We start from the raw sequence: 14,426 nt of genomic DNA, 5'->3' as shown, positions 1-14,426 counted from the left end.
TTCTAACAAAGCAGTTACAGGTCACTTGCAAGGTCTATAAAACAGTAACTGTTTGCTGCTACATTCCTCATAACAGAGTCATCTGGTCCACTGACAACAGTAGCCTCACCCTCAATATTCATACCATTGCTGGGAAGAGTGGCTGGAACTTGCAGGCTGCTGTACGAGTTATACATGGAATGGTTTGGACTCCCCGTGTATGGAATGAACGGTGTAACAGGTAGAGCGCTGAGGCTTAAACTCTTCTCGGAAACTGTGAACTCTCTCTTGCCAGCAAGCTAGAAGAGGAAAACATATTACAAAAAAAGTTAACTGCAATATAATACATGTAGCCCTGCTGATTGTGAACACTTATGTGCAAGGCCCTCTCTTCTAGTCACTGACATATGTCTTTGCTATATAACTGTATGTAATTATGACAGGAAATATTTTATTACCAGTAGTTTTACCTTTTTTGAATCACTGGAGCCATACAACATCATGAAAGACTATGACAATGCATAACCAATTCATTCGGACAGTTTTATTATTTATACAAATTAAAAACTACAGTATACAAGTCTGATGTAGTAAGCATAGCTTCAAAAAATGTAATGAATATGAAATAATGAAAGTTTCCGTGTCAGTTAAAGCACTAAGTGAGGAGCTACAAACAGAATAAATATTCACACACACATTTTATTTTCTCTTCTTTCAGGACTTAAGAAGCTCCCCTAGGATCCTTTATCCATAATGTCCCAGTATACACAGCAGATTAGCACATTATGGCAGACTTACTGCCAAACATATCCCCTCCAGCGCCATGCTTCTCCCTCTCTGACGCTTCCATCTTCTCCTCAGTCTTCTTCTGAGTTCGGCATCTTCAGCCTCTTGGTTGGCTGGCCAGCAAGATGAAACTCCTGTGCATGCGCAAAGGAGTTACTTCATCTCGGCATAACAGGTCTGTGCGCAGAGCTCAGCATACAGGAAAAGAAAAATTGCTAAAAGTTAGAAAGCTTTAAATGGCAGAAGAGACTTACAGTCTCTTCTGCCATAAAAAAGTCTACCAATCAGCATTTTATGGGGGGGGGGAAGGGCTTTACTTCAACTTTAAGTATTTGAAATCTTGACTAGATCATATCTGAAAGTCTTAAAGGAGAACTATGAGGCGAGTGCTTTTCACTCACCTCATAGTTCTAGCCGACCTGTGACAATGGGACTGTCACAGGTCGGCTCAGTAGATCGGGAGATGAGCGAACACATACCGGCGTTCGCTCACCTCTCGATCCTGTCACGGCTCTCTGCCGTGACAGGGGAGGGGCTGGATTCCCCCCTCCCTGCTCCTGTACAGCTGGGCAGATAGGCAGAGCCAGCTGTCAGTCACGCAGCTGGGCGGATCCCGGCACAATTGTCGGGATCCGCTTCAGCGTCTCCGCATACCGCGAGCTACAGCTCGCGGTATACTGAGCTTAGGGTGACGGGAGGACGCTAGTTTGTGTCCTCCCGTTACCCTAAGGAGAACTATGGGGAAAGCCCTAACCCCATAGTTCTCCTTTAAATAAACCTACACAATCCAGTGCCTCCTTGTCATCCCCAAATACAGTGTGTTGGGGTAACTTACCACAGATGTGTCTATCTGGGCCAATAACCTGGGGTTGTTCTGCTCCACTGCCTCCAGACACTGGAACATGGCTGTTACATATCGGTCACTCAACAGGAAGGCAGTATCTGGAAAATGGATAAAACACAATGGAAGCATGTGGAAGTAAGCAGAGTCACATTGTTCAAAAAAGGTACCAACAACATTCACAAGTTGCCTAATGCCTTTAAAATGACATTAAACACAATTCACACTGGGGGGAATTTATCAAAACTAAAAGCAGAGAAAATCTGGAGCAGCTGTGCATGGCAACCAATCAGCTTCTCTCTTCAGTTTGTTAAGATTTGAAACTGAAGAGAGATGTTGATTGGTTGCTTCGCACAGCTGCTCCAGATTTTGCCTGCTCCAGTTTTGATAAATTCCCCTCACTGTATTAAACAATACTACAGACTTTTATTGATTTTAGAAATACATACTAGAGTAATTAGTTCAATGTAAATAATGTTATTGTTTTTTTAATGTTCTGCATATATTTTCTAATTTTATAAGTACAAGGAGCCCTATCTGGTTATAAACCAATACATTCTCAGCAGTCTTTAATGACATGACATACCCACTATGCTCCTGGTAAAACAGGGAAAATGTGATATTTTGTCTAGTTTTTAGGTCACATAAGAGAGTATGCGAGTAACATTTTTAAACTCCAAAAAACAACATGACTTGGTAAGGTAATAGACATAGATCTTCACCAGTACACCTCTTCCTTTATTCACATAATGCAACAGGCATCACAAGCTGACATTTTAGGACCTTGTAGTAGAAAAAGAGATCCTGCAAGATCTCGAAATGTCAGCTTCTGATGCTAGTTGCTTTATGTGAATGAAGGAAACAATTATCACTATACCAAGGTGTGCTGGGAAAGATCCGTATTTTCCTATGATTTTATACAGCCATTCACCAATTCTTTACATGAACTGTGGGCAAGCCTGTGTGACAGACACAATACAACTAGAAATGTCCACTAATGAATTATGTGAAGTGTTCATTTTAATAACAAGTCCACTTTAAGGGGAGACTGGCGAAATATCAATTAGGACAGGGTATAGTGTAATACCAATCAAGCCAACTGTTATGGTTTTATTTTCTGTTGTCAAAACACTACAAGCAATCTGACTTGAATTTTAGAAACAGGTTCTTTGACCTTTACTAAACAGAGAAAACATTTGACTCCATGTCTTGTTACATCTGACTATTGTTTGCCCCCTTTCCCAGCAAGGCTGGCCATACACCACACAGTTTTCACCTACAACACAAATGACTGCTACAGACAGTCTGTTAGGGTATAAGTAAAATTGTGTCCAATACGTAAAGCTGAGTTTCAGGGAGATATAAAAAGATGCATATAAAAACACAGTTTTGTATGCATTAAAATACATGCAAATGTGTTTTATTTATTTGTTTTAAATGCAAGGAGTGTAAGTACCCAAATCTGACCTTGTATTAGACTCTCACAACCCCCTGTACGGCAGTTCTCAGGCTGGGGGAAGAAGAAGCAACACAAGGAGCCAATCAGGAGCTAATGCTGCAAGGAACGGAGCATGTTAATAAGAGGTATGTATGTATGTATGTATTTGACATAAGGAAAGGGGAAGTCATTGAGGGGCTATATATTTCCCCTCGCTTTCTATCCTATGTACAGGATTAGCGGAATCCAGACCAGGTTTTCGGGTTGATTTGGGTCCGAATAATCCAGCTCGGGTTTTGTGTCTCTCACATGGATTGTTAATTGCTTAATGATTGATTATCCAGGGGAATTAAAAGGGGAAGGCTGAGGGCTTGTTCACACGATTTTCCGGACCTGATCTGGTGCGGATCTGCAGGCAGTGCGTTTTTGACGTGTTTTTACCGTGTTCCGGACGCTGACAGTTCTTATTTTTATTTTTTTTTAAGCCGTGGGGCTGTCAGTATGCAGATTCTTCCTCTGAGGTCACTTCCACCCTCTCCTAACAACCACTTCCCTTTGTGTATGTAAAGCTGGTGATCAGGCATGTATCACGTTTGCAGGCATGGTGTTGGTGCTGGCTACAGCAATCTGCAGAGAACGAGCTTGCAGGAGGTTGTATAGCATTGGCGCACGCTCCATCAATCGGACAAATCTTTCTATGTCCAGGACCATGTTGTTCATGCCTACTGGTTTTCCCTCTACTGATCCACCACAACCAGGAAATCCAACGATGATGACATCATGAAAAGTGTAGCAAGAATACTTTTTCTTGCTTTTGCTTAGCTGCAGTGCGGTCCATTTTCGGCGCGTTTTCATTGCGTTTGACACGTTCGTGGGTTTCCGGACCGGACAAAATGTGACATGCAGTATTTTGTTTGTCGTGACCTGAACGGACTGCGCACGTGAGAACTGTAGCCCATAAAACACATAGGGTTACATTGGGAGGCATTTTTAGTGCACGGATCTGGTCAGGACAGAATCCGGACGTCATGTGAACAAGCCCTGAAGCATGATGTTGCTCTGGCTTGGGACTCAGAGAGCATTTTGAGAGAGCTACAAGTTGGATGTTTGTGAGTAAAAGGTTGCGGAAAGTACTTTTGTTTTGTGAGGTGGCTGAGATAAGCTCACCACCTAGCAGAGAGAAAACCTGATGGTTTAGTCAGAGCCTGAAAGGCAAGGATTTGTTTTCTGTTTTATTGCAACCTTTTAAATAAAAACTGACTGCAAGTCAGATAAAAGAAGGGCTTTGCTACCTGGACTACCGTTTTCCCAGGGAAGGTGATCCACATTTGAGCTATACCCCACAGTATGTATGTATGTATGTAGTCAGTACCTGAATAGAACTTCTTGGTGTACTGTCTGTTCCCAAGCAAGGCCTTCAGCTGTGCAGAGAGGCTGTGGAACTGGAGACTGTGCTGTAACCACAATTTTCCATTGTCCTCACTAGAACCATCACCGTTCCTCTGACTGGTCTCATAGAAGCACAGGAACTAGACAGAGCAGCACAGAGATAGAATCAAAACCAAAAAAAAAATTACATCACTAAAATCATTACTTACATACCACACAATTATTTTTACAAAAATGTTTGGCTGCCATTTTTTTTTAACCACTTTCCTACCAGCCCACTGTATATAAATGGCCGATAGGTGGAGCAGTTTGTTTTGGATGTACCTGTAAGTCTTTCCATGTTTGCCTGTGTCTAATGCTTGAGAGTGCCAACGAAATAACTATTTAGGACACAAAGGGTAGCCCCACCATCGAATCGGTTAGTTTCAGCCTCTCAGATTCATGAACAAGGGGGCATTTACTTTCATCATAACAAGGCAAACATAGATCTAAGGTGATTAGCTTGGTGTTTGTAGTAAAGGTTAGCAAGTTAGAAAATGAAGACTGATTGGTTAGCGCGGTTAGTTGTGCTCCTTCCTTTTCCCCTTCTCCGTTCAGTAGTAAAGGTTAGCGGCTGGTTGAGGGTATGATGGGGGTTAATTGTTAGGGTATATTTCCACTTTTGCAGTCAAATTTGAGAAACCCCCACTATATGTTTGTTATGTGGTCCCATTCACACAGCATGCCTAAAAATAATTTTAAAAAATAGATTTATTTTTTGGCAATAGTGTCACCAACGCCGCAAATTTCTGCCGATTTCTGTTGAATCAGACGAAATTCATTGCATGTGTACCCAGCTTAACTCTCCGGCTGCTATTGAACCACTCATACCTCCCTGTCCAGCAAGTCTCTACCTGGCTAGACACTGTTAAGCAGTTAGAGCAGTGCAGGTTTCCTACCATATACTATAGAGAAGTGCAATTAAAGATGAATTGCAATACACATACTCATTGCGTTCAAGTTGTAATGCACATTACCAGACACGTTATGGTGTTATTAAGCTGGCCATATACATTTTGAATTTCATTTGAAGATTTGTTTGAAATCCTTCATCAGAGCATTCAATTCTGCCACCACCGAGACAACTAATTTAATTAAAAAATTTTCTCCAAAACCTGCTACCTGAATGAAATCCCTGACTTATTAAACAGGATTTTTGTTTGTGCCTAGCGATGTGTATTACAATATGTGCCATTTTTCCAAACAAAAATCACATTTACTCTTAGAATTTCATTCACTCAGATAAGAAAACCCTTCGATTTTCCTTGACACTACAGTGCAAAATGAACGTCGATTAGACCCTAACTATCACAAAGTCAAACAAATGCTCCCAAAACAACATTTTCTAATGTCCTTCTACAATTCTGCTTATGCATGGCCAGCTTTAGTCTTTATATTCACAAATGTCAGAAAACAGGCAAAACAAATGCCAATAAAAGCCCTAAGTCAGACATCTAAACAAGGTAAATATAGGAGGTTGAGTTCGAGGCTGAGCACATATAGAGAGGAATAAACAGTGAGTATTTGCTCCGTAAATAAAGATTTTATCTTTGGTGAAGACCAATGGAGTGCGGCATTGTTTGGATCGTGTTGCTACAAGAGACGGCATGCTTGCCTGCCTGCACCTGGGGTACAATGGTGGTGGGAAGCTGGTTCCTGAATGCGAGCGATGTTTGCCGTGGATTACATCTAAACAGAATGTGAAGCTTCCCACATTCACAAGCCAGCATTAATGTGTACATACACATACAAGTCTACAGTTGACTGCAGGCCTTATGAGCATGCTCAATGTATATAAAGCACTTCACAAAATGCAGCTTGTCTATAGAGAATGCTGTATCAAATAATACATACCGTTAAATAAAAAAACAAAAACACTTTTGGACGGGAACTTATTGACTTACACAGCCAGGCGATCTGCAGCATAAAGAACGCACTACAATAATGACTGCAGATATGAAGCCTGACCAGGAAGTTATTTGCATAGCACTACTTCCGTCGTGAATTATGAAAACATTTGCTTTATTCAACCTCTTGTGGTCTGGAAGAAAAATAGAACATAAAATCATTGAAAAAAATATTAGAAGACTTTATTAGCTCAGCCTGGAAACAAAAAAAACCCAACCAAAGCTTTCCACAAGTCCAGCAGCATGCAGAAGCTGTCACTATCTGTGAGTCACCATCAGCAGCTCAGCCCAGGTGATGAGGGTAGGAGATTGTGAAACACAATGATTCAATAAAGAAGCGAGCACGCTCCACCGAAAGAACATTTTAGCAATCTGTTTAGGTGTGGTTTCAAGCTCCGAGTGTAACATACTGCCTAATACAGCGTAATGCAGCATGAAATGGAACTATATTTAGCATAGGAGTCAGAAGCTTCTATGTTTACCTCTGGGCTAATTAGTAAATGATTAAATGTATTTTTTTTAAATGCAAGCAGTGCAAGTACCCGATTTTGACCCGGCATCAGCCTTCTTTTGAAGTCCCTTTACAGCAGGGCTGGAGGGTGAGTGGAAGCAGCAATCATGTGCTGACAAGAGGAGAAAGCAATGACACAGATGAGCTCATCACTGCACTGCTTCTCCTTTCACTGTCCAGACACAGGCTGGGGTGGGTCCAGATGACCTGGGCCCAAAAGGAAGTAGGTTGATTGATGCTGCCCATCAGACTGAGGACTGGCAGAAAAAAAAAAAAATCCGGGGGAAATCTCTGAATTAAAAAGATGAATGTTGCAACAAACGATTGTTAAGTGATTTTATCATTAAACTGTATTTATTTTTATCTTCTTGTAATTTATAACTGAGTCTTTAAAGTGCCCTGATTTATAATAGTGGGAGTTATGCATGGAGCAAAGCACGGTGACATTAAACCCAGGGAGCTAGAGCCAGCTTCAAGCCACTTTCTTCAAAATCTGCTCTTCTACAAGGAGACATTGCCAGAGATTACCTGCTCCACCTGAGGTGATGATCCAGGATGCAGTCGCTGACTGCTCTTCACAAAGTTCCAGTAGTCATGCTCCTTATAGACCTTAAAAGGAGATTTTCAGAAAATGAGCCAAATTAGCTTTATGACCTTTTTAGAGCTACCCACGTATATCAAAAATGTTTCAGACAACAGATTCTGACACAGTTGTATGACAATATGACCGTGTATGGGCACTTAAGAACAATAACCACCATCAGAACTTGACTAGAGGGTTCAGAATTAAAGTGACACTAAACTCAGCAGTTAAAGTACTTGAATGCATATAAACTATATTGCCAAAAGTATTGGGACACCCATCCAAATCATAGGATTCAGGTGTTTCAATCACCGCCATGGCCACAGGTGTATAACATCGATCACCTAGGCATGCAGACGCTTCTACAAACATTTGTGAAAGAATGTGTCGCTCTCAGGAGCTCAGTCAATTCAAGCGTGGTACCGTGATAGGTTGCCACCTGTGCAATAAGTCCATCCGTGACATTTCCTTCCTACTAAATATTCCACGGTCAAATGTTAGTGGTATTAGAACAAAGTGGAAGCAACTGGGAACAATAGCAACTGCACAGTGAAGTGCACAGAAGTTGTCAACTGTCTGCAATATCAATAGCTACAGACCTCCAAACTTTGGGTGGCCTTCAGATTGGCACAACAACAGTGCGTAGAGAGCTTCATGGAATGGGTTTCCATGGCCGAGGAACTGCATCCAGGCCTTACATCACCAAGTGCAATGCAAAGCGTCAGATGCAGTGGTGTAAAGCACACCGCCACTGCACACTAGAGAAGTGGAGACGTGTTCTCTGGAGTGACTAATTACGCTTCTCTGTCTGGCAATCCGATGGACGTGTCTGGGTTTGGCTGTTGCCATGAGAACTGTACTTGCGTGACTGCATTGTGCCAAGTGTAAAGTTTGGTGGAGTGGGGGTTATGGTGTGGGGTTGTTTTTCAGGTGTTGGGCTTGGCCCCTTCGTTCCAGTGAAGGGAACTCTTAAGGCATCAGCATACCAAGACATTTTGGACAATTTCATGCTCCCAACTTTGTGGGTGACTGCACCCCAGTATACAAAGCAAGGTCCATAAAGAATTGGATGAGCGAGTTTGGGGTGGAGGAACTTGACTGCCCTGCACAGAGTCCTGACCTCAACCCGATAGAAGACCTTTGGGATGAATTAAAGCGGAGACTGCGATCCTGGCCTTCTCGTCCAACATCAGTACCTGACATGCGCTTCTGGAAGAATGGTCAAACATTCCCATAGACACACTCCTAAACCTTGTGGACACCTTCCCAGAAGAGTTGAAGCTGTTATAGCTGCAAAGGGTGGGCCAACTCAATATTGAACCCTACAGACTAAGATGGGGATGCCACTAAAGTTCCTGTGCATGTAAAGGCAGGCGTCCCAATACTTTTGCCAATATATTGGATTTAACTACAGGTATTCCTCACTTAATGACCGAGTTCCGTTCCTACGACCAGGTCTTTAAACGAATTGGTCGCACTGACGCGCAAGGTCAGAGGTCGATCGGAGGTCGGTCATAAGTGCGAGTGGTCGCAAAGCAGGTAAGCGAGGAATGTCTGTATTTACAAAAATGTATCTTGTTTGTGTATCACTCGGCTGTAGATCCTCAAATCATCTCTAAATTGGTGCAGACACTGTCCTTCCTTCTGGAGGGTGGCTACTTTTGTACTGCTCCAAGCTCACTGCCGTGATGGACTACAATCTCAATACAAATTAGTAAACGAAACATGAGACTGAAGTCCATTGGAGTGGTGGCTACTTTACAACACACACAGGGACCATGGAGAACAAAAGTAGCCACCCTCCAGAAGGAAGGACAGTGTCGGCACCAATTCAGAAATGATTTGATAATCTACAACCGAGTGATACACAAATAAGATACATTTTTGTTAATAGTTAGGGTACTTGAATGCATTTTTAAGATTTAACTCCTGAGTTTAGTGTCACTTTAACCAGCTTTTTAAAACCCAAGGACTGCTTTTTATTTAACTACAGAAGCTGAAATGCATAGGGACTTTTTTGGGGGAAAACGAATGTGAAGATGGACTAACCCTTTAAGCCCTGGGGTTTATGTACCTTTTCTCTAAAAAACAATTAAAAATACTTGTGGCAGTGCCAGATTCTAGTAATAATCTGCATGTCTGACTTAAAGTGTATTTCCGCTTTTGCAGTCAATCCTGAGAAAACCCCACTATATCTCTATATCTTTGTTATGTGTATTTATGTTTTGTTGCAGTAAGCAAGATGGCTGATTCCAGGTTTTTCTGAGCACCTTCACAGTGATCTGTCCTTATAAAAGACTGAAATTTGAGGATTGTGTTTCTCTCATTAACTCCACTAACATACAATGGAGAAGACCCCCACACCTAGAAACGTTAGCCCTTAAGAAGACAAGAAACCCTAACCCAACTAAAAACTTTTTAAACTGCAAGCAGCATTTTTTATTTTATTTGTAGCTTATGCTAGGTGAATGGGAACATGTAACAAATATAAACGAAGTGTGATCCCAATTTGGCTGCAAAAGTGGAAATACACTTTAAGCTGCCTGTCCTATAAATATAGCCTATCACTGAAAAGTAAAGCCGAGATGATCTGAGCTCTTTACTATTGCTATTTTCGGAATAGTTCTTACCAGTAACGTCTATGTAAAAGGATATGAGCAAACTCTTTTCACGCGTGTCATAAAGATAACAGCCTTAGTTAAAACTGTAACCTATATGTTACTAAGCAATCATGGCAGAGACACATTGGTGAAAGTGTAATCTATTACCTGATCGCAGATGAGGCCGTGCTGGAGAATACTGCTCATATCTCTACAAAGTCTCTGCAGTCCACCATATTTTGACCATACATTGCGGCTGTTTCCAGACACCAGCCCTTCCACCGTTGTTTTCAGATTATCCAGAAGTCTCCAGTGTTCATCCCTGCTGTGTTCCAAACAAAGATGCGTTAAGGACAGAGGAAATGGACAAAGCTAAACAGGAAAGTATGACAGGTCTTGATTTTGCTGACAATGCCCGTGTGTTTGACAGGTCAGCAGCAGTATTCTCTCAACCACAGTGAATCATTTGTTCTTATACCACAGTCTCAGAAGCTGCAATTATACTTCAAGGGTTTCTAAGGAGATGGCTCTCTGGATGACACGGACAGGTGTAGATAGAAGGAATAGAAAATAAAAGCTCCATTTGCAAGATTATCCCTGTGATTCTGTACGATTGACATCGTTTCCTCCCCCTGACTTCTCCATTGAGATCAATAACACAATTATCAGTCCTTCAACACATGCCAGGGTGCTAGGTGTAATCCTGGACTCTGACCTCTCCTTCAGGCCCCACATGCAATCACGCACCAAATCTTGCCATCTTGATCTCCATAACATTTCCAAACATCGTCCTTTCTTAACAAATGACACCACAAAGCTATTCATTCACTCTTTTGTCATATCGCGCCTTGACTACTGAAACTCCCTCCTTGTTGGCCTACCTCTACACAGGCTATTCCCCCTCCAGTCTATCATGAATGCAGCTGCCAGACTCATCCACCTCACCAACCACCACCCATCTCTGCCAATCCCTTTACTGGCTTACAATAGCGCAACACAAAATTCAAAATACTAACAGCAACATGCAAAGCCATCCACAACTCTGCCCCCAGCTACATCTCCAACCTCATCTCAAAATATCACCCAAACCGTCTCCTCTCGGCTCCTCCTAAGACCTCCTGCTCTCTGGCTTCCTCATCACCTCCCATGCTCGCCTCTAGGACTTCTGCAGAGCCTCTCCCATCCTCTGAACTCCCTACCCCAATCTGTCCAGCTATCTACTACTCTGTCTGCCTTTAGGAGACTCCTAAAAATTCACCTCTTCAGTAAAACCCATTCTACCTCCTCTTAAAAACTGTACATCTACTCCTTCAATCTGATCATCCCTCACAGGTATTACTTCCGGGGTCACTAGCCCCTCCTTGTAGACTGTAAGCTCTCACAAGCTAGGTCGTTTTAATCCTTTTGTATGGTATTGTAATTGTACTGCCTCCTCTTAAATTGTAAAGCGCTACGCAAACTGTTGGCACTATATAAATCCTGTATAATAATAAGCAAATGGTCAAGGATAAGAAAGGAAAAATGTTAGAGTGTCACTCCCGGAACTGTCTATTTACATCTTGGAGACATGGCGGAAAGGCCAGAACTTTTGTCAGTATCCCATCTACTGCCAGGATCATGGAGGTGAGGGGAGTTTCCCAATGGGAAGAAATACAACTATATAAATCTTAATGAGGTTTGCAGAGGTTTTTATTACAGTCTGTCCCCATGTAGGAGAGATTTCCTTTTACTTCCTGTTTCAGTGACCACTGGAGGGAAGGTAAATGCTCTCCACCAGGAAGTAGACAGCAATACAGACCCAGCCTTTAAGCACTCTATCCAAAACAAACATTCGGTGTTTGGAATTTCAAGGCAGTTGGGGCAGGTGAGGAATGCGTCTGCTGCAACCGAATGGACCTTGAAAGGGGGGGGGGGGGGCGTGCCACGGTTTTGAACGGGCTCACAGTTTTGAGCAGGCTTAAATGAATTCAGGCGAACTGGGTTCACACCGAACCCCAGCTCATCGCTATTGCTGACCTCCTCTAGCCACATGGTGACAACAGTGGAACATACCTGTGCAACATGCGTCACATAGGCAACTTATAGTTTTCATTGGAAGAATGCGACATAGGAGGACAATGCAGGAGGACAACTGAGAGACATGGAGAAACTGTTGTCACCTCATAACAGCAGCTGTCTGCACATGAACTTGGAATGATGAACGGGTATTGTCCTAATAAAAGCTGCTAATTTACAAATGTTAAATGATTTCTGAAATGACTTTACAGGTCAAAGCTTTTATGAATTTTAGTGATTGAGTTTACATCTACTTGAATGCGCAGAGAAGTATAGCTCTGTGTCATTTTCTGCCCTCCACTTTTCCTGTTACCCTTTATACGTGAAATACAAGAGAGAGATCAAGAAAAGGACAGCGTCAATATTCATGTGAAGTACTGGCGTCTGATCCAGCATTGGACATATGCCATTTTTATGAATAGCGTCACGGCTTTGTAAATTATAATTAGGTAACACAGAAACAAGGCCATAGGTTACTGATAATTTATCTGTGACATTACTCAAATACCTTCTTCATATTAGAACACAGGCTGCAACACTCCTGCCATTACAGTATATGTAAATAAATCTAGTCACACTTCCAGTCATTTAAAGGAGAACTATGAGTGCTTTTCACTCCTCATAGTTCTAGCCGACCTGTGACAATGAGACTGTCATAGGTCGGCTCAGCAGATCGGGAGGTGAGCGAACACATACCGGCGTTCCCTCACCTCTCGATCCTGTCACGGCTTTCTGCCGTGACAGGGGAGGGGCTGGATTCCCCCCCTTCCCGCTCCGATCTGCAGCTGGGCGGATCCCGGCACAATTGTCGGGATCCGCTTCAGCTGCGGCGTCTCAGTATACCGCAAGCTGTAGCTCGCGGTATACTGAGCCTAGGGTGACGGGAGGATGCTAGTTTGTGTCCTCCCGTTACCCTAAGGAGAACTATGGGAAAAAGCCTTAACCCCATAGTTCTCCTTTAAAACAGACAGAAAAACTGCTAGAAAGTGGAGTTTATCAGCAAAGGAGACATGCAAAGTCTCTTCTGCCAAACAACAGCTGCTTCTCACTTCTAGCAGTTTTGTTTCATATTCCTTGTATACACTATAGATGCAGTGCACTACCCCAGGTCCCCGGATCTGTAATATGCCAGGAATGGAGGCGGGTGCCGAGAATGATGTAACTCCTATGTGCATGCGCAGGAGCTATGGTCATCAGAGGCAGCCCGATGATCGAAAAAAAAGACAGGGACCCAGAAGAAACAGAGAAAGAGATGGCGGCGATGGACGGGGAGCAACGACTGACAATCCAGACTGTCAGCAGCACTGGAGGAGAGCACACTTGCAGGGTAGCATAATGTGCAATAATGCACATTATGGCAAATGTTTAGCCTTAGGTTTTACAACTTTACTTCTGCTTTAAGGGCTTGTTCACACTATGTCCAGACCAGATGCAGACCCGCAAAAAGTTTCCCAGCACACTCACCAGCCAAAAAAAACTTGTCTACCACTAAGGTTAAAAAAACAGAGGTTGAGATACACGTCTTCTGCAGAAAATGTGAAAGCCGCACAGACTTGTCAAGGCACCTCTATATAGTGCGGTCCTAACTCTAACCTATGAGAGTCTCCATCTTGGAGCACATGCAGCAAAAGACAAAATTGGGTGCAGGTTTGCCAGGAGGCAGCCCAACCTCCCTTTAATGATGCGGACCAGAACGCTTTTTGCCCACACCTAAAATGCATCCCAATGTATTCCTATGGCATTTCTGGGTTCTGTTCACACCAGTGCAGTCTGTTTCGTTGCGGGGAAAGGGGAAAACAAAATGCTGCATGCACTATTTTTTCTGCACTGGAACTCCCCAAAATGCATGTAAACACATTAAAAACACATGCAAAAGGCTCTGGATGGCACCTGAAAGCCCATTTTAAGCAGAATACGTTGCAAACGCATCAAAAACACATTGCACCACTTTTGCAGATCTGATCCGGAAGTAGTGTGAACAAGCCCTAACAATCGGCATAAAACGCTGATGATACATTAGATCCCAAGCAATGCATGGTCAAATACTTGATCATTTGCCATCTTTATATCATACCGGTACTGGCGGACGGAATGTGGATACCCTTGGGCTTGATAGATGCAAGCTGATAGATCAACATGGAGACTAGAAAACATCCACTGGCAACCACAGTGTCCTGCACAGGGCTAGCTGATGAGAGTAGGGTACACCAAAAAGTCCAGCGGTTCCACTGCAGCCAGAACCAGGATTAACCACGTACAATTTGGGGGGGGGGGGGGGGGTTTTTTTCAACCTTCGGC

General features: G+C 42.9%; 1 protein-coding gene across 1 annotated transcript in view; it reads right to left on the bottom strand.

The window, feature by feature from the left end:
* RUBCN (RUN and cysteine rich domain containing beclin 1 interacting protein) overlaps window positions 1-14,426 on the bottom strand; it is a 51,748-nt gene that overhangs the window by 31,129 nt on the left and 6,193 nt on the right. The window contains exons 2-6 of the mRNA XM_018572144.1: window positions 10,242-10,401; window positions 7,419-7,499; window positions 4,417-4,573; window positions 1,601-1,707; window positions 125-278 (exon numbers count right to left, since the gene is read on the bottom strand). Coding sequence (XP_018427646.1) covers window positions 125-278; window positions 1,601-1,707; window positions 4,417-4,573; window positions 7,419-7,499; window positions 10,242-10,401 — 659 coding nt within the window. The remainder of the gene's footprint in view (window positions 1-124; window positions 279-1,600; window positions 1,708-4,416; window positions 4,574-7,418; window positions 7,500-10,241; window positions 10,402-14,426) is intronic.

This window comes from Nanorana parkeri, unplaced genomic scaffold, assembly GCF_000935625.1.
Source record: "Nanorana parkeri isolate BGI_ZX_2015 unplaced genomic scaffold, ASM93562v1 scaffold1947, whole genome shotgun sequence".
NCBI lineage: Eukaryota > Metazoa > Chordata > Amphibia > Anura > Dicroglossidae > Nanorana > Nanorana parkeri.
Note: the sequence above shows the minus strand (reverse complement) of the source record. Positions and strands in the feature narration are given on the sequence as shown.